General features: G+C 39.3%; 2 protein-coding genes across 3 annotated transcripts in view; one reads left to right on the forward strand and one right to left on the reverse strand.

Annotated features, from left to right (window-relative positions):
* The first annotated feature begins 3,002 nt into the window (after nt 1–3,002).
* LOC137405966 (general transcription factor 3C polypeptide 6-like) overlaps nt 3,003–20,778 on the forward strand; it is a 28,153-nt gene continuing 10,377 nt past the window's right edge. Inside the window, exon 1 of one of the 2 annotated variants that reach the window (XM_068092452.1) lies at nt 3,003–3,134. The gene's annotated coding sequence lies outside the window, so the exon portion shown is untranslated. Of the gene's footprint in view, nt 3,135–3,223; nt 3,257–20,778 lie in introns of those variants that run through there. The other variant, XM_068092454.1, reaches the window with a different exon arrangement.
* On the reverse strand, nt 13,337–14,839 carry LOC137407293 (general transcription factor II-I repeat domain-containing protein 2B-like). Its single transcript, XM_068093899.1, has one exon. The coding sequence runs from the start codon at nt 14,837–14,839 to the stop codon at nt 13,337–13,339; it is 1,503 nt and encodes a 500-aa protein (XP_067950000.1).

The following is a 20,778-nucleotide window of genomic DNA, read 5'->3' on the forward strand; positions in this document are numbered from 1 at the left end:
GTACGGATTGTTCATTGCTAGATTTTAATCGCTATAGCTGGACAAACACCGAACGAAGCCAGACAAACAACAAACTTTGATATTTATATATAGATTAAACTAATGTTTTCACCATTGTCGCCTGTCAACCAAACAAAACAAGTTAGCTGTATTATCTTTCTAGTATTTTGTCAGAACATGATCTCAATAGTCAAGTCATGAGCCACACAGTGGTCTTGCATAACTTATAGGCATAGATTGCAAAGAACAATATAAAAAATTGTTTCAATTTATTTCTTATTAAAGATTAATAAAAAAAATGCTAAGTAGAAATCAAACAATTTTACGTCACAATTATTAAAAATACTTATCTCTATTTTAATATGACCCTAACTAGACCATATTCCAGCTATACGTTTGCTCGATATTGTTCTCCCAACTTATAATAACCAAAGTGTTGAATGTAAGGCAGATAGCAATCTAATACCAGCGTTTATTGTAAAGCTGACTATAGAAACAAGGCTCATCTAACTGTTGTTAAAAGAATCTTGCTAAAAAATGTTCTTTTTACCGCAAAAGTGTGAATAATCAACCTACATAATTTGCAATGTCCCGGTGTACAAAAAAGCAGAACTGCTAATCTGCTCTTTCTCTTGTTACTGCAATACACAGAAAAAGCTTTTTACATGAAAAAGCTAAATTGGAACATACTTTACCCAAGGCCTACAAGAAGAAAATCTGCTATATCTGCTTACAGTACAAAGATTTGTCACATCTACTCTGTGGCCAATCATACAACGTATGACAATGCCAATCAACATGAATGTATTAGTATATATAATACATATATATGTAGCCTACATGTGTGATTTATGTTGTAACACATTGGAATTAAAGCTGTGCTATAGTTAATCCAACTCTATGATAATACAATTTATATGGACTTTTCCATCAAAGCAAAATGATTTTGGTTCTAAAATGTCAACTGAATACAACACAATCAGGTCTTTCGGACTAAAACCCAGTTACAATACAAGCTTGGCCCATCGCATGTTCCATGGGTAGAAAACACCAAATATCTAGGTGTCATTCTTCAACAAGACCTACACTCCGACCAACACTGCCTTAAAAACTGAGAAAGCTAGTAAAATCTTGGGGGCAATCAAATATACGCTCGGTGATGCACCCAAAAACTGCCGGCTGCTTGCATTCACCAGCCTATGCAAACCCATCTTAGAGAATGCGGAAACAATGTGGGACCCTACCAACAAAGCTACAAACTCAATCGAAGGCATGCAGAGTAGAGCCACTAGGTTTGTGAGCAGTTTGAAAGATCGTGACGGTACCCCCAAAGCCTGTGAACAGTTACGTTTTCCGACCCTATCCAAGCCACGGGCTAGCCAAGTCACGCACTCAATGATTTTCGCCACGCACATACAAAACAAAAACAACAAGGTAGACCCACTTTTCGCGGTCTTCCGCACGAATATTCAAAAACACTAACAGATATCAATTCAACCGGCCAAACACAACCTACAATTTGGTGAGCAACCTATTAATGTATCCGAATATCTCATATAAAATAGGCCAACCAAGTTGCATAATGGTTAATACCCATCTTTTCTCTGGAAATATACCTGCCCGCGATTTTTGGCCAAAGATAACCAGGGTTCATTATACACCAAAATGTCTCTTACGGGTTCCGGAGGTAGCCCGTTCTGTTTATTAAGTTCGGGCGTCCATATAAACACCCTGCCCCGAATAGAGGCTACAATGTAAGCCAATTACAATACAATACCTACGCGCTAGTTGTAGTAGTGGAGTGGTAGTTCATTTACGTGTTCATGATTTATTCAACACGAGAATTTGATTGGCTTAAAAATAGTTTAAGTTTCGGTATGGGGACAATGGACCCACCCGATAATGTTAGATAACGGACTACCTCCGGAACCCGTGAGAGACATTTTGGTGTATAATGAACCCTGGTTATTCTTGGCCAAAAACCGCGGGCAAGCATATTTCCAGAGATAAAATGGGTATTAACCATTATGTAACTTGGTTGGCTTATTTTATATGAGGTATTCGGATACATTAATATGTTGCTCATCCATTAGTAGGTTGTGTTTGGCCGATAGAATTGACATCTGTTAGTATTTTTGAATATTCGTGCGGATGACCGCGAAAAGTGGGTCTACCCTGTTGTTTTTGTTTTGTATGTGCGTGGCGAAAATCCTTGAGCGCGTGTCTCGGCTAGCCCATGATCCAAGCAAAGGCAAAACCACAGTGTAGCTTTACTGACTAAAATCTTCCAAGATGAGGATCGACACAGTGTTCTCTCATCCCTCAATGATGAAATAATCAAAAACATATCTGAGACGATAATCACACAGCACAACTAACCAGTGCTAGCTTAGCACGATAGTAAACTCTAAAACTAGCTGTAGAGAACTCACTTTAATATAAGCACCCTCTAGTATACTTCACAACAGATTTTTACTCAGAACTATACGTGACATAAGAGTACTACCAGAAACTGCACCATCACTAGACATCTACGCACTGTAACAATGTAATAATGCTGAAACATACTGTTTCCCATGAGCCACACCATTTGCACCTAGTGATTTAGTACGTCCAATCGTTTCAAAGGTGATCAGAGACTAGTTATTCAAAAACCAAAGTTCAGCATTAATAAAAATAAAACAAAATGGAAGTACGTTTGGTGCTAACATCGCCACTTTGGTTGCATATAAAGTTTTTCAACGTATAAATATATATATTTCGTGCTCAGCTTTCAAGCCAATCCGAACTTTCTTGAAGGAAATTCGGATTGAAGTGGCAGAATTCTACAGGTACAAGAATTTACGTGGAGCACGTTTGGTGCTTAATAGACTTAATAGAATCGCTAGCTTAGACTTTGCTTTTTATAAATTATTATAACTTTCTATAAATTATTATATAGTAATTTACTTTAATTTCTTGTAATACGCGTTTAATTGGAGTGTTAAATAATAATCGTCAATCGGAGGGCATTTTAATGGGTCCATTTATGCCGTCGCTTACTTGTAGCTGCAATTGCTCGCTCCAAATCATTTTATCGACTACACAACTAGTAATTTTATAATCAAAGAATTGTAGAAAGACACTACGAGAAGGTATTGTTGTGGAAGTCAACGCTGACTAGCCACTTGCAAATGGGTTCTGTGTACAAGTTGTCTTATACTGAATGAGTAATAGCTCTCATGCACAACTGTAATTGTTGCAAGCAAGGTGTCTGGTAAATAATGGCTCTTTATTTACACAAGCTCTATAAGCATGAAAAGATAGAACAGTTAGATACAATTCACTACAATCAAGCGTAATGCTGAAATGAGATACAAATAATAAATACTCAAACAGTTACACTTGTAAATGTAAAAATGTTAAGATATATATGTTACAAAGATATACAAAGCTGCACAAAGGTAGGTGAATGTTACCACCCTGTTCTTAATCAAGATTAAGAACGTAATTCTCAGTCCTTAGTTTCGTCGTTCGTAGTCTGTATCACTTGCTCTGTGCTCTTTGTTCTCCCCCTTAACACTGAAGTACCTTTGCTTATATAGCAAGGGCTGAGTGTTAATCAACAGGCTTTCTACGCAAGCTGGCTTTTAAATTATAGGGCTAATCTGAGAATAGCTGAATGCTTATGGTAATTAAAGCAGCTCAGCTTAGTAAATCCATCACAATATTGGACATCATCATTTATTATTAGGATGTTCCAAGTTTTTTCAATATACAGCGACAAAATTCAGTACGGGCATGCTTAACATCTTGTCACGTCCTTACAGTAATGGCCAGTAATAGGATGAGATTATCCCAATAAGACCGCTCTTTGCGCGTCAAAAAAGTGTGGGAACACAATTCCAACTGAATAACAACAAAAATGATGACAGTAACAGATTTTATAGATACCTGTTGTACATTGTTCCTAGTGACCTAGTCTTCTTTAGAATGGTTAAATCAGATAGTTGCAAGATCATCAATTGTATGAGGTATTTTATTTTGTATTCAACATGACGGTGGTCATCGGTTGGAGATCTTTCTTATCATCATATAGGGCTGTACTAAATGATTCTGTACCATATATGGGTTTGTATCAATCAAAACTGCCAGCGTATTATATACACTTTGTATATTCTTTGTATTCTTATTTTCTGTACAATGTTATGATAATTAACAAGCTTTAGAATCTTTAGTTTTCAACTTTTATTCGGTTCCTTTCTGTAGTGAGTATGTAAGCAATACTGATCCATAGAATTTGATACAACAACTTATATCTAATAGGCTCCGCCCACTTCTTATTAGCATATTCCATATAAGGTATTACAGTTTCCTAACTACTGTATTGTCTTGAATAAGTGCTATACTTATCAAACAAAAAATGAACAATAATTTGATAAATGTGATGAATAAACTTTAGACTTGAACTATGTAATTTTACCACACACTTCCTTTCAGCACAGTGATATCGTCTATAGTTTATGATGGATGCAGGATATCTTAGTACACAAAGTTGGTGTTCTAAATCATATATCTCTTTCTCCAGCAGCGACGAAGCTTGTCGTAGGTGATTATGTAACAAGGTCTTCTCCCTTGTTTTGTATTCTAGTTCATTGATACTGTCTTTTTTAGGTTGATAGTGATTAGCCGGGTACTCTGTGCTATCCCTTCTGTGTTGGAGGTTAACTGGTGGTTTAAACGTGCATCTCTGTTGATTAAGCTCTTGTGGTTTGGACTGCAATGTGGTTCGCTGACAGGTTACTGGTTTTGTTGATGTAATTACTGTATGAGATGGCGGAATTAGAGGCAGTTTTCTTTTCTTACACTTCATCTCATTCAAAATCTCTCTTATATCATGTTGAACCTCAATTTATAGCCCTTGGTACTTTAATGGCAAATCCATGGTTTCTCTTGCAACTGCCCAGTTTATTCTGTCTATTTTAGTACCATAAACTGGCTTCTGTTCAAGATGAGATTTTTTCGAGTGGTTGTAAATGTTTCCCCTTTAGTGATTATGAAGCTAAATAAGTGCATGCCATCACAGTTAAGTGTGATGGCATGCACTTATTGTAGCTAAGCCCACAAAAGGTTTCTTGCATATCACACATTCAGCAGTTTCACGCAGTTCTTTAAGCATCTTGGTAAACTGTTCTCTTGTTTCCTTGGCCACAAATCTGTTACGCTTATCTCTTTCAGACAATTTAGGGGTTTGCTGTTTATTGTCTACCTCTAATTTGCTGTTAGTGTTACTGTCATCATCTTCAAATTTCAGTATTCAAATTCATATTTCAAAATTCAGTATGTCATCCATAATGTTCTTTTCTGTAAGTCTTTGTCTGTCTGGGTCTTTTCTGTATCTGTGGCCGAGCATTTGTGCAGTGGTTTTTTTATAGGGTGATTACCCGCCACCTGCCTGAGGTCATGTGATTGATCGTGTGATCCATGTTTTGTAGTTCGACAGGATGTGTCGATCTTGTAGAGCACGAAATCTCCATATCGAACCGGGGGTTTCCTGGTTTGTTTTGCTATTTCGTAGTTATTTTCTCATTCTGTTGTGTTGGGTTCCTCATGTGTGTCGCTAGCGACTCTATCTGTATTATTATCATTTTGTTCTTCTTCAGCGACTCCGTTGTCGTATTTTTTCATAGCCTCAAATTCTTTTTCTCGTGGTATGATAGGGGCTTCATGCTGATCACCAACTTTTCTATCGATCGGCTCTATTGGAAAATCCGGCCGTGCAGGTTGGCGATTTGATTCTTGTATAACTGGGGCTCTCCCCCAGTTGCTATCAGCTGGATTGTATAGTTTCAAACTGGATTCGTGCTCAATCGAGGTTCTACCATGTAAATCAATTAAGTATGATTTTCGAATGATTCTTTGACTTTATATGGCCCTTGCCATTTTGCCTGAAGTTTTGGTGTGCATCCTTTTCTGTATCTTTTGGCTTTTGGTCACACATAGTCACCATTTTGAAACACCAAAGAGGTCTGGGGTCATTTGCTCTGATTTCTGCTTGTTTATTCTTTGTGAATTCATATGCTACTGCCAATCTGTTCTCCAGCTCAACTGCATAGTTTTCTCTGGATTCCTTCTCTAGACTTGGTTCTGAAATGAGGCTATCTGGCATTGTGATTTCTCGTCCAAACATCATGAAGTTAGATGTTTTACCAGTGAAACTTTGTGGTGTGCCTCTGATAGATTTGGTTAACTGGAATAATAACAAGTCCCAATCTGTCTCATCACAGTCTAATAGAAAGGACCGCAGTGCATTTCCCAAGTCTTTATTACCTCTTTCGACAACACCATTTTCTTGTGGAGGATAAGGTGTTGTTCTACTTTTATCTGTGCCCCAGATTTTACATAACTCTTGCATTAATTTGGATTCGAACGCAGCTCCCTTGTCTGAATGAATCCTTTCTGGAATCCCAAAATAACAAAAGACTTAGGTCTCTAAAGCCTCTGCTATGCTTTTAGTGGTACCATCTCGTATGGCTATAGCGTCACGCCACCGCGTGAATTGATCAGCTAATACCAAAATCATGATCTTGTTTCTTTGTGTCCTAGTTAATGGGCCCACTAAATCCACAGATAGCACTTGCCATGGGTGGCCACAGAACAATTTTTGTTAACTTGATCCTTTGTTTGTATTACTATGGTTGGCTGCTCGACAAACTTCACATTTCTTGACTGTGCGCCTTATCTGTGATACCATGCCTGGCCAATACCAATTGAACCTAATCTTTTTGTATGTGTTGTTAACGACTGAATGATGTTGACTGTGGTGTTGTCTTATTACAGAAGCTCTGAGCTCTGTGGGACATACTATCAACCAGATGTACCGATTGTTCATACTTAATCTAACTTTGAGCAGATCATCTTCCATCTTCATGACTTTGAATAGAGCACATAGTTTCTTGATATCTGTGCTTCCCTGCTCAATTAGTTCTTTTGAATGTTTTTTTCCATCTGTCATTAGTTGTCTCATAATCTCTGTTGCACTTCCAGTACGTTCTGAAGAGGGATTATCTCGTTTCTTAGTTCAGTTTTTGTAGATATACCACAAATCGCTGTGTCCTCTCTTCCTTCCAGTACATAGCTATCTGGTCCTGACTCGCTTCCTTCCAAGATTTTACCGCCTGCTACTTGTACATGATCTGTTATCTTGATATCTTTCTTACTTGGTCTGCCATCTCTGCGCTCTATGTTACTACATTGTCTACATTCACAACAAACTCTGCTTAGCCCATCAGCATTTCTATGGTTTGCTCCGGCACGATGGCTAAGTGGGAATTGAAACTCTACCAGTAACTCCAGCTATCTGGCCACTTGATGGGAAGGGTCTCTTCTTTTGTAAAGCCAGATTAATGTTGCATGATCTGTGCGCAAGTGAAATTTCTTCCCATACATGTACGGTCGAAAGCGTTTTCTTGCTAAGATTATTGCCAGAAGCTCTCTTCTTGTTACACAATAATTTCTCTCTGCTGGAATGAAGGTTTTACTGTAATATGCTATAGGTTTTTCCTCTCCATTCTGTACCTGTGATAACACAGTCCCAACGCCTTCTAGGCTAGCATCTGTATACAGTATGAAATCTTAGGCGTAGTCGGGTAACCTAATACAGGTGCCTCGATGATAAACCTTTTTAACTTACAAAATGCCATCTCTTCATCTTCACCCCATACAAATGGAGTTCCTTTAGCTGTTAGTCTGTTGAGAGGTTTTGCTGAAGTTGCAAAATCAGGACAGAACTTCCTGTAATAACCAACAAAACCCAAAAATGTTCTGACTCCTGTCTAGCATTTTGGTGTCTCCCACTCCTTGACAGCTCTAACTTTGTCTCGATCTGTGGACACTCTCTGTGAGCTGACTACATATCCCAAGAACTTTACTTCTTTTTGTAGCAATTCACACTTCAATGGTTTCAGTTTCAAGCTAGCTGTGCGGAATCTGTGTAGTACTGCCTCAAGTCTTTCTTAGTGAGTGTTGAAATCTGTAGAGAACACAATTATATTATCCAGATATAAAAGTAGACTTTTCCATTGTAACCCTTTAAGGACTTGTTCCATAAGTCTTTCAAAGCTTGCTGGTGCCAATGTTAATCCAAACGGAAGCACCTTCCATTTCCAGAGTCCCCCTTTAGTAACAAATGCTGCCTTCTCTTGAGCATCCTAGTCCAATGGCACCTGCCAATAACCACTTAAGAGATCTAGTGTACTAAACAATACACTATCTGCCAAAGCATCGAGACTATCATCAATCCTGGGCAGTGAATACGCATCCTTGCCTGTCACAGCATTTAATCTTCTGTAATTCACACAGAGCCTCCAACTGTTGTCCTTTTTCTTGACTAGCACTACAGAGGAGCTTCATGAACTATCTCTAGACTCAACCATTCTTTTCTTTACAAGATCAGCTACCTGTCTTTCGACTTCCAGATCTTTCTCAACACCCAATCGCCTGGCGGCTGTTTGATTGGGCTTGTACCTGGTTCTACTAATATACTTTGTGATACTAGATTGGTTAGACCTACATCTGTGTCATCTCTACTGAACACATCTGCGTAATTCATTAGAAGTCTAGCCAGTGTCTGTGCTTGAGCAGAAGATTTACAGTTCTTAACTGCCTGCTCATGTGAGGGAATTACGTGTTCAGGTACTTGTGAGTTTAAGTTTTTGGGCTGTGGTTTTTGTACAAAATTGTCCTTCTCTATATCTGTGAAGATTTGATCATGGTCTACTGGAGTGTATAGTCCTACATTAGTGCCAGCCTTTAGTTCTACTGAAGCTGAGCTTGAATTGAGACATCTCACCATGACACTCCCTCTACTATTAGGTTGTGTGAGTGTTGCTGCTGTAATCACCTTTGAATCCGGTGCAAAGCAGTGCTCTATTATTCCTACTGGATGAGCTGGACTTGATGTTAACCTACAGATTAATTGTGCTTCACACCCAGGGGCAACTGTTGTGGTCTCTCTGCCACCTGTACTTTGTTAGAGTTCAATGAACCATTTTTGCTGGTGCATAGAAGCAACTGATCTTGTATATTTAACACTCCCTTATCCAGGTTTATCGAGCATCTGTGTTCTTTGAAGAATTAAATACCAAGTATGGCATCATTTGTGAAGTTAGCTATTTTGAATGTGACATGCATTTGCATCGTTCTGACACGACAAGGCAATGTTATAGTGCCATAAATGAGAAGTCTGCTTCCATCAGCCATGCTTGCAGTGGTTTCATCAGCGTCTAGACTTGCCTTCAGTCTACTAGAGAGTTTGTTGAATAGGTTTAGAGTTAGAGTATTTTCTGTGCTGCCTGTATCAAGAAGGTATAATAGTGAGTTATTCTCTACCTTGCCTGGTATGTATAGGCAACCATGAGTTTGCCATTTTATGTCTCGTACTTTAGTATTTCTTCAGTATTATTCTGGTTTAGCCTTAGGGCAAGCTTTCTTGCTCTTAGGCTCTTTGTGTTTTATTAAAGGTCCACGCTGAGATGAGCCAGTTACTGAGCTGGACCGCTTGCGTTTCCCTGATACTGTGGCTCTTGAGTCTTGAGCTTAGGGTAGTCTTTCTTCATATGCGGTCCATTGCACTGAAAGCACCCACATCTGGATACATCAGGCTTTCTAGTGAAGCCAGGTGCTGTATAGACAGGAGACTGTATGGGCTGTGTCCTTGCAAAATGTGTAGTTTGATCCATTAATTGGTTCGGCCAACTTGTAGTTTGTCTTTGTCTTTTCTGGATCATTTTTATAATGTCTGTCTGTTGTTTCACAGTTTGTTGTAATGCTTGTATCGCATCTAAAATTGCACTTGACTCTTCTGTAATAGCAGTTAACTTTGTTGACTTGTGATCTACCTGGAGATATTCTTCCGTCATCCATACAGCTTCTTTTATGGTCTCTGGTCGTAGAGCGATAAGATGCCGCTTGAGACCTGTGTCATTCATGACTGCTGTAAATTTATCCATGGCAAGATCTTGTTGATCTGTATCTAGCATATTAGAATGACTCAATTTCACCAGTCTGAGGATTTCAGAACCTAGTTCATGAGTGTTCATGTTTGCAGATTTCCTGAGATTCCCTAGTTTATCTCTAGTTTGCTTTGTATTCAACCCAAACCTGGATCTCAAGTTATCATAAAACTGTGCCACTGTGCTATATATACCTTCATCTCTAGATTTGCTAGTTAGATTGAGCCATAGATGAAGCAGTGATTCTTGGTCTGACCATTGATTCAAGTTGGCCACATCTGTAAATTGTTGAATAAGAAGCTCTACATTTCCTTCACCATCAAATGTAAGTGCTTTTATTTCTTTACGGTCTGTGCGCTGTGTTCTGTGTAGTGCATGTACAAGATTATCTATATTAACTGTACCATCTTGTCTTGTTGGGGTACCAGCTGCTAAAATTGTTTCATGCAAGTTTTCTAATTCTCTGTCCATGATTAGCGGTGCCTATAAATTAACTCTGTATCTGTACTCTGTAATCTGTGCTCAGTGATCTTGGCTGACAATATCCCACTGCTGCCACCAAAATGTACTAAATGATTCTGTACAATATATATGGGTTTGTATCAACCAAGACTGCCAGCGAATTATGTACACTTTGTATATTCTTTGTATTCTTATTTTCTGTACAATGTTATGATAATTAACAAGCTTTAGAATCTTTAGTTTTCAACTTTTTTTCTGTTCCTTTCTGTAGTGAGTATGTAAGCAATACTGATCCATAAAATGTGATACCACAACTTATGTATAATAGGCTTCGCCCACTTCTTATTAGCATACTCCTTATAAGGTATTACAGTTTCCTAACTACTGTATTGTCCTGAATAAATGCTATATTTATAAAACAAAAGATGAACAATAACTTGATAAATCTGATTAATAAACTTTACACTTGAACTATGTAATTTTGCTACAGGGCCACATGTGATTCAGCCTGAGGAAAATATATTGCTGCAGTTTTTTCTGAAGTTTCTGTTTTTGGTTTTGTTGTAGTAGCTTCAGAAGATTTTTGGGTTTATCTATCGGTAGTAATAGTAGTTTTGTGCACACCATCTCATCATTGGTGATTGCTTTCATGGCTTGCTATGTTGGTCGTGTAGAATATTTGATCATCTTTGTCGACTAATATTTTTTGCTTGTCATATTCATTGGAGTAGCTAGGTTGTAAAAGTGGTGTTGCTGCAGTCACTGAATCAGCGCAACTTCAACAATGGGCTTGACTCTGCTCCGAGTAAGTCTTTACTTTTTTTGTATTCAACTCTGAGCTTGCATTGTTGTTGACTTAGCAACATTTGTCATTATGGTGTCAAGGCATATTGTAAAGGCCTGCCTCCGGTAGCCAAGTCAGCTTTACCACACTAACAGGTGGGCGTAACCTAAATTCTGGGTGCCTCTTATCCGGGCCTGCCTGACACCCTCAAAGGGTCAGGCCAATCCTCGATAAGTACCCAGCAGTCAGGCTTACTCTGAAACCAACTTAGCCTGCCTTCTGTGTCTCTATAGTTGACTAGTCTAGGTCTACTAGCAGCTCGCTCTAGGGCCTAATCTCTTATGCCATTGCATACCCGATCTGGTCTAGTTAAAGCGTAGACCAATCCTAGCCCCCTAAATCCACCCTGGCAGTTCTAATATATTGTCCAATTCTGCTAATAACTGTTGTAGTTCGCTATTTTCGGTAGCTCCTTTATCTGGTTGTTCGTTGTTCATATTGATCCGGTCGACGCAGGTCTTCAATGATAGAGCGAGCTGATTTTTTATTGGTGTATTGCGAATAGACTGGCAAGGAGTAGCGCCAAATTTAAATGGCGGCCAGTGTCCGGTTGCATATTATCCATGGCCTCCGTCAACTCCATTGCCAGGGGTTATCTGCCGATAATGCTTGTTGCCGGAATTTTCTTTTACTTCTTGAATTTTCACGGTCTTTCCAACCCCTTCCTTCTTTTTCGAGATGCTTTGATCTTTTTCTGTTGACCCCAGTCATTTCTCCACATGCTGGTTTTCACCGACTAGCTTTCCTTTTAATTCTGTGATCGATTCTTTTAGTACTTGGTATTGTGCCATCAATTCTTGGTTGGCGGTCAGATCTTCCTTCTTGAACAGTTTTTTTAGCTCTCTGACCATGGTTTTTGCTGACTGGTATTTTTCCGTGAGTTCAGGATGGCCCTCTATTGCCTCGGGTTCTTGTGGTCTGGCTGGGGTTTCGGCCTCGGGATCGACCTGGTGAGATATCGCCTGTCCGTACCTTATGGGTGGTCTCGCCTTTTTTGCTGGATCTTCCGTCCTGCCTTACTCTAATATGTCCTTCTGTCTTCATCAGTTCTGGGCTCGCCTGTATCTCTTCTCCAGCCTGAGCCAGTCTAGAGTTATCAGGTCATGACAAATTTATTGGTTCGGCTGCTCCTGGTGTCTGTGCCTCGCTCGGCAGTGTACTGCCCGCCTCTTCCCCTGTCGAGCCTGGCCTAAGGGTTCAGCCGGGAGTCTTGGGCATGGCTCGAGATCAGGTCCATCAGGCTCTGTGCTGGTGACGCTCGACTGGTCCACAACATCTTCGGTTCCTCCCGTTGAGCCGTTGTCCACTAGGGCGGGTCTTCCTTCTTCAGACAATGCTTCCAGGAGTCGTCTCCGGAATGTGCCAGTGTCCGCTTCTGCGGGGGAAAACTTATCTCCTCTTGTTGTATGGGTGGTAGTGGAGGGAACTCCCTCCTGGTGAACTCTAAGTTGGGCAGTAATTCTACCAGCTCCTCCCATCTCCTTCCTTTTTTCCCAGTGGCACCGCTCATGTTTGGTCTCTTGGAGGGTTCCTTGGTGACCGGAGCCCTCCCATCAGAGCCCTCCCATCTTTCACTGCTGCCACTTGTGTAAAGGCCTGACTCCGGTAGCTGAGTCAGCTTTATCACACTAACAAGTGGACGTAACCTAAACTCTGGGTGCCTCTTATCCAGGGCTGCCTGACATCCCCGAAGGGCCAGGCCAATCCTCAATAAGTATCCAGCAGTCAGGCTTACTCCCAAACCAAATTAGCCTGCCTCCTGTGTCTCTATAGTTGACTAGTCTAGGCTTACTAGCAGCTCGCTCTAGGGCAGGGGTCTCAAACTCAAATTGCTCCGAGAGCCAAGTGATGACTTCAAAAGTACCTCGAGGGCCGCATAGCCAGAAATTGTTTAAAATTATAAAAAGTTAATAAACAAGACAACATAATAAGAACGTAGTGCTTTACAAACTTTCTAAAATCCATTTATTGCAAATGTAATGTAGTCAATTTAAGTACCGTATTTGGCGTATCTGTATTTGGTTAACTTAGGTTTCAGTCACTTTCTGTACTGACTGCTGACCTGGCAGCGTTTTGCGTCAACAATGGCATCAATATTAGGCTTGATTTTATGAGAAGAAACCAATCTCAGTGTTGCTTGCAAATGTTCTTTAGTGAGCTGTGACCTCAGTACAGACTTGTTAACTTTCATGGATGAGAAAAATTGTTCACATGCAAACGTACTGCCAAACATTGCAAGAGTCCTTGCAGTAGCAGAGAGTAACCTTGGAAATCTTTCTCGTGAAAGAAATGTGTAGAATTCGGGTATCCCTACTTGTGCATATTTTTGCTTCAAGATAGTATCACACTGGAGTTCCACCAACTCCATTTGCAATTCCTCTGCAATAGCGTCAATTTCTACAGCAAACGGCGTCGAAAAAAGTTGAAATTGTGGCTCCAGTAACTTAAAGTCTGCAAAAAGCACATCAAACTGTTGAAGTAACTCAGACATCAAATCTGCATATTCTTTCAAGCATTTGGTCTCAACTTTGCCTAAGGAATTCAGAGTTGAGAAATGGGCCAAAATGCCCTCACCAAGTTGCTTCATCCACAAACGTAGTTTAACTCTGAAGGATTTCACACTGTCGTACATCTGTGTAATAATCTGTTGTTTACCTTGAAGCTTTATGTTCAGTGTATTCAAGTGATCCGTAATATCAGTTAGAAAAGCAAGGTTGCATTGAAATGTAGAATCAGTCAGTAAAGGAACTGCCTTATTTTTCATTGTCATGAATGAAGCGATTTCATGTCTAAGTGCAAAGAAACGCCTCAAAACTTTTCCACGACTTAGCCGCCATCTTACTTCAGTGTGATAAATAAGTTCACCATACTCAGATTCCATATCTGCAAGAAATGAAGTGAACTGCCTGTGATTCAGCCCCCGAGAACGTATATAGTTGACTGTTTTAACTACTACATCCATCACCTCTTTCATCTGTAGGCTTTTACTACAAAGGGCTTCTTGATGCAAAATGCAGTGTATACTAGTGAAATTGATTCCTGCTGTTTCAAGGCTGTTTAATTTGTTTTTCACCAATCCAACAACACCTACATTTTGACAACACATTGACGGTGCACCATCTGTGGCCAAAGATACAAGTTTATCCCATGGCAAGTTATACTTCTCAATGCATTTTTCCAGGGCTTGAAATAAATCACATCCAGTTGTAGTACCCTTCAATGGTAATAGTTCCAGGAATTCTTCTGTCACATTTAAATTGTGGTCCACACCTCTGATAAACACAGCACATTGTGCGGTATCTGAAGCATCTGTGCTCTCGTCGAGAGCAATTGAAAATGCTTCAAAGTCCATAGCTGTCTCAGTTAATTGCATCTCCACATTTGCTGCTAAATCTGTAATCCTGCTGGCTACTGTATAGGCTGACAAGCTTATGCCTTCAAACAGTTTCTTTTGATTCGGACATAAAATGTCACTTGCAGTTAAAATACATTCTTTTATAAAAGAACCCTCTGTAAAGGGTCGTGATGACTTCGCTATCATCTCACTTAATGCAAAACTTACTCTCACAGAATCCTTGTTGGACTGGTTAATTTTGGCGAAGAAACTTCTTTGTTTGCATTATGCTGATTTAAGTTGAATAACTTTATCCTGTCTGACTTTGCCGGTGTACGCGTCATATTTCACACGGTGCATTGTTTCGTAGTGTCGACGCACATTAAACTCCTTCGGAACCGCTATCGTTTGCTGACAAACGAGACAATGAATTTTATCGCTGACTTCAGTCACAAAATATAAATCCTCCCATCTGACTTGAAAAACTCTCTTTTCATCTGCGAGTTTTCTTTTTTTCGAAACAGAAGACATGGGCACTTGTTTTAAAAAAATATAGTAAAATCAAATTTATACAATGCAATCAACAGTGAGCGATAATAAACCGGATGTATGCTTTGAGCGCTACACGGAAATCAATGGAAAGACTACGAATAAATAAGTAGGTAAGATTTTCTACTGGTTAAGATGGCGCTTTTGCAAAAGTTCAAACACCGACAATAGAAATGTGTCGCGGGCCGCATGAAATGCCTTTGCGGGCCGCATGCGGCCCGCGGGCCGCGTGTTTGAGACTCCTGCTCTAGGGCCTAATCTCTTATGCCATTGCATACCCGATCAGGTCTAGTTAAAGCGTAGACCAATCCCTAGCCCCCTAGATCCACCCTGGCAGTTCTGTCTGATGTTAGATTGAAGCCTGCTTTCTGCAACCTTTATGCCACCCAAGCAGGCGTCAACACCATCAGTCCCTTTGAGTAGAGTTTATTCTTTTATTGCTAAAGTCTTGAGTATATCCGTACAACAACATAGAATTATACTAAGTGCGCCAGTGCAACTTGTGCACTGGCTTATATAGCGGCATTGCTCCGCCCACTATTCTACTTATGCCCATAAAAGGAATGTACACGTATTACATAAGTGTATGCATGCGTATTTGATAAAAGGTTATATAAAGATTACATAATGCAGGCAAGGTTGGGCAGGCTATCCTGCTATTCTATGAGAGTCTATAATTGATACATATATATGCGGCAAGCAATGAGTATACAATATCTCAGTCCTCCACAATATTGTGGTCTGTCTCGTTGTTCATCAACCTTCAATTATAATGATGTGTGAAAGTGATCACAAATAAACACGACTATAAGAAGCTTTTCAATTTGCACGTACTTTTTTTATTAAAGTGAGTCATTGGGATACAATGATAATTCACTGATTGATTGTTTTGTAGCAAAACTGAACTAAGTCTACTCTGTGATGAGGCACACTGCAATTTTACCGTTCTGAATTTTAATTGTGTAAAGCAGCTGTGAATGTAACAACTTCTTGGAGCTCACTGAGCCTCATCCCTTACAGATTTTGTGACTGCTGAAGTACATGTTTTCCTAGATCCTGGACCAAGCAAACAAGCTAAACAAAGCAAGCCAGTTTACTTTTTATCTTGTCAGCGGTGTTGGCATATTGAGAATGACTCCAACCTTTGCAGGATTGATCTCAAATCCCAATTTCAAGAGAACTTCATTTTGTCAAGGTGTACATGCATTTGAATCATTGGTAAAAATTTCATTAAATGCTCATCATGAGCCTTTCGCAGTTTCTTATTGCACTTGCCATACATCACTACCAAAAAATCGTCAGCAGCAACATTAATTCCATCACTCCTTCGGTGATTTCATGCACTTTCCTCTAAAACATCCCAGGTGCAAAATTTATTTCAAATGGCATTATTTTAGGTTAATATTGGCCAAAGGCAGTTTGAAAAACTTTGACTATGCCAGAAACTGCCATGTACATCGATTAATGTGAAAAATTTAGTGGTAAGTAGTTAAGCAGCTATTTTTCTGTTGCTGGGAAAAGATAGTTTTCCCATTTGTTTAGGTCCTTTAGATTAAGACACTACAGTGACTTCCTTTTTTGTGCTGCCACCATAGAGCTTATCTAAGGTATAGACCTTGTCACAGGTGTTATCACATTTGAACTAGATTCTAAAAAAACATTTCAAGCCGAAGTCTAAATACAACACGGTTGCTCCGAGCAGTGTATGTTGTACAGTTTTATCAACTACTTTGAACTGAACTGTGTATTCTCCATCAAGGAAAGACTTTCAGCATTTCATTTGTTGACATGAAGAGATTTGACTGCAGGTGCATTGAGTAAAGACCGCTACCCTTTGTTTGTGGTTTTCATGGCTAAACATTGTCAATATGCTCTATTATAATAATACCGGCACACGCTTTCTAACCTAAAGTTGGTACAATTTTTTGGTTTTCACTTAGTGACAGTTGAGGAAAAAAGCAGCATGGTTTTTTTTCCATTCTCTTAGAGGTAAATGACCGACAACCTGGTTTTACACCTTTTGTATGTCATGAGGAATGTCTGAGTCAGTTCAAACTTTCCCAGCTTGTCGTTCTATGTTTTTTATATATATGTAAATAAGCACATTGTCCTTGTATGAGGTTTTAAGTGAATAGAATTTCCAAAATTCATCCAGAATCACCTAACACTAATAATGATGATATCTCTTCAGTTTAGTAAGTCATTTTTAGCTAGCTGGAACCTTTTCCATAAGTTTCCTCGACCTCTTGTTTGCATCTGCTTGTGAAAATAATTCTTACTTTACACTTTCAACGATCCTTCCCACATGCCAGACAATTTGACAGTATTTGACAATTTCTGGTATCTACAATTTTTGCATAGTTCCACTTGGATGCATTGCCTTTGTCGATAATATTTGTGTTGGTTTTAATTATTCTTGATTTTAGAAGATGTGTTAACTTCGTTGTCTGTAGGCTCCTCTACTATTATAACTTAAGATACCATATGTTCAGACACTTGAAGAAACCTCATCAGTTTTTACCATTGTAGCTCATGAAGTCATATCTTTCTCTCACCTCTATTTCCTATATTACAATATACAATAAATACGTGATCTCTCAGTGTCTTATAAGGTGTAATTGTTTCAAAGTCACAGGCTTTGGCTAACTTTCTCATGGTTATTTGGTAGTATCCGTGTCTCTCACCTAGCTTATGCATCTACTTATTGAAATGAAAAATTTTCCTGTTTCACATTTCTATGTGGCTGAAAAAACTCAACCGCATTTACTTTGCTTCATCATCACTAAATGGAAATATTCATAAAACGTCTCGGGCAACTCAACCTCGCCAATGACTATCTGTAGAGTAGCAGCGAGTACCTTCTCCAGGCTCATTGTTAATTGTGAGCTAAAAGGACCTGTTGCCGCCCTTCAGTCGTATCCATTTCATTGATATCTAACGGTGCGAAGGGTGGCAGGGAATATCTTGTAAGCATATCAATTTAGAGATTTATTACGAATATCTGGCTGCTATGTTCAAAATACAACAATGACTCGAGAAAAAACTCGAAACAAAACCATTAATTAAATTGATATTTAAAATAATGGTTTATATTGTGACAGTACATTTAAAATGCTGTCCCTGATGTTTTGAGCCAATAACTGCTCCATCTAAATGTTCACTCAGCCAACTATAACCACAAAACTTTCAGTGTCAATTGTTAGAAGTTTAAGCACAACTCTACTCGCTAGTGGAGGAAGTATAATTGTCTCTCACAAGTATCAGTATTCTCGCTAGTGGAGGAGTTATTGTCTCTCACAAGTATCAGTATTTATATTGTGGGTAAAGTATTCTCGTTAGTGGAGGAGGTATTTGTTATATTCTATATGATGATTTGAAGTTAATAACGTATTTTATTTCAGCTCTGGCGATACAAGACACAACTTGCCATGCTCGCTTTCAAACACTAAAAAAGGAAGAGCAATCAAGATGTCAATGTACTTCTCCTTGATATCAGTGCGCACATATACGCACTATAAAATAACACAAGAGTTATCAATAATAAGAGGATAACTCCAATGTCTAAACTTAACATCCCCTCCTCTTCTTCAACAGTCATGTTACACTCTGTAAGCTACTAGATTGTACAAGCGCAAATGCAAAATGATGCAAAATAATGCAAATGTAAAGTAATAAATTGTTAGTAATCCAACTCTCGTGAATGTTTCTAGAACTAGATATAGTCAAGAGCTCAAACGCCTAAATTAGCACTGGTAGTATTGAAATGGCAATCCATTGTTATGTGATATAGTCTTTGTATCTAGCAGGTGGATTAGAAGTTCTGCTACTTCTTTTTGGTGCTGGTTCACCTGTAATATCTTCTCCATCTGCAGCAATGTCATCAGGGAACTCCGGTATGTCAGCCCCCATATCACTTTCCTCATCAGACCTAGAAACAACACCAGACTACAGCAGCAAATATGGTTTAACAAAAGTACTATTTCTGGTGTAACTACAACCATTTTTCATTCTAACAGTGACCATGCTACCACATTTTTCAACCACCTCCCCAGGATCTCTACAAAATAACGTGTCAACCTTGGATTTACTTTAATTTTTCAACAGTACTTGATCCCCCAAAGCAACCTGTGATGGCTTGTCAACTCTAGTTTGATCAGTATCAAACCTACTAAGTCCTTTAACCATGCTATCCTTCTCAGACACAGCTAAATCCCTAAATGATTTTATAAGTTGGGGCAATTTTGTCCTAACCTTACGCCCAAACAGCAGCTCTGCTGGTGACTGCCCAGTGCTGGGGTGGGCAACTGACCGGTGGGCTATAACTTACTTTCTTAACTCAGATTTCCAATCTAACCCTTCGCTGAATGCAATTCTGATTCGCTTTCAAACCAACTGATTTTGTCTCTCAACCTGGCCATTAGCCTGGAGCCATAGTGGTGTGGATCAACATGTGTAACATGTTGGATTCCAAAGTGTTCACAAAAATTCTTAAATTCCGAGGAAACCAATTGAGGGCGATTGTCAGTCTTTAGAGAAAGAGGCCAATCTGTGGGTATAAAACATTTTCTCAAGCACCTGAATTGTCTTGTCTGCTGTGATTAATTTCATAAATTACAGCTCATAGTACCTGCTATAATAGTCTATAAGGACAAACACGTATTCGCCAGTAGGGAGAGAGTCCAAAAAATCAGTAGCCAGGTCTTCCCACGGCTCACAAGGTAATTTGGTTGTGCGCATTTGCTCCGGACTAAGACTAGAGCTACTTATTTGGCACACATGATGAGACTGGCACAGCTTTTCAGCTTCACTATCTATCCTTGGCCACCAGACTTTAGACATGAGATTTTGCTTTGTTTTGTTTATGCCTAGGTGACCTTCATGCGCCAAAGAAAAAACCCTAGGTCTCAAAGATTTTGGTATGATTATTCTGTTACCCCTCATGACCAGTTGACCTAAAAAGCATAATTAACTTTAGACAGCTAAGTATCCTTTTCCCTAGTGAAATCTTTTCAATTTCCATATGACAAACGCTCTCTGGCACTTGAGAGTTCACCATCATACCCTGATTCACGCTCAATATGTTTCGTAGTCACAGCCGATGGGGTAGAGTGTACAGCCATAGGATTGGAAACTATCCTTCAATTGAGACTTGGTGACTGTTCTATAAGTTTGCACCTGAATCAGGCGTGAAAGAGGACCTGCAATATTGCTCTTTCCAGGTCCAAAGACAATGTTAAAATTGAAAGACTGAAGCCTAAGAACCCATCGCTCAATTCTAGCACTAGGTTTGTACTTGAGTGAGTATATAATCAAAAGGGGTTGGTGGTCTGTGATCAAATCAAATATAATATTAATACTAATTGAATAGATTTGAAAACGCTCACAGGCCCACACTATTGCCAAGGCTTCCTTTTCAGTTTGGCTGTATCTTTTCTCCACGTCTGACAATGTGCAATTAGCATACATGATGACCTTAGATATCATTCTTTGAATTTGTACGAGGATAGCTCCTAAACCGATCAAGCCTGCATCAGCAATGGCCTTTGTACTGTCAGCTTTTGCATCAAAAAACCTCAGAGTGTCACATTTGGTCATTG

The sequence above is a fragment of the Watersipora subatra genome, chromosome 10, assembly GCF_963576615.1.
Source record: "Watersipora subatra chromosome 10, tzWatSuba1.1, whole genome shotgun sequence".
Classification (NCBI taxonomy): Eukaryota; Metazoa; Bryozoa; class Gymnolaemata; order Cheilostomatida; family Watersiporidae; genus Watersipora; species Watersipora subatra.

Bases quoted from the DNA above. Each gene is read 5' to 3' on its own strand.
- LOC137407293 (XM_068093899.1), bottom strand. From the start codon at position 14,839: ATGATAGCGAAGTCATCACGACCCTTTACAGAGGGTTCTTTTATAAAA.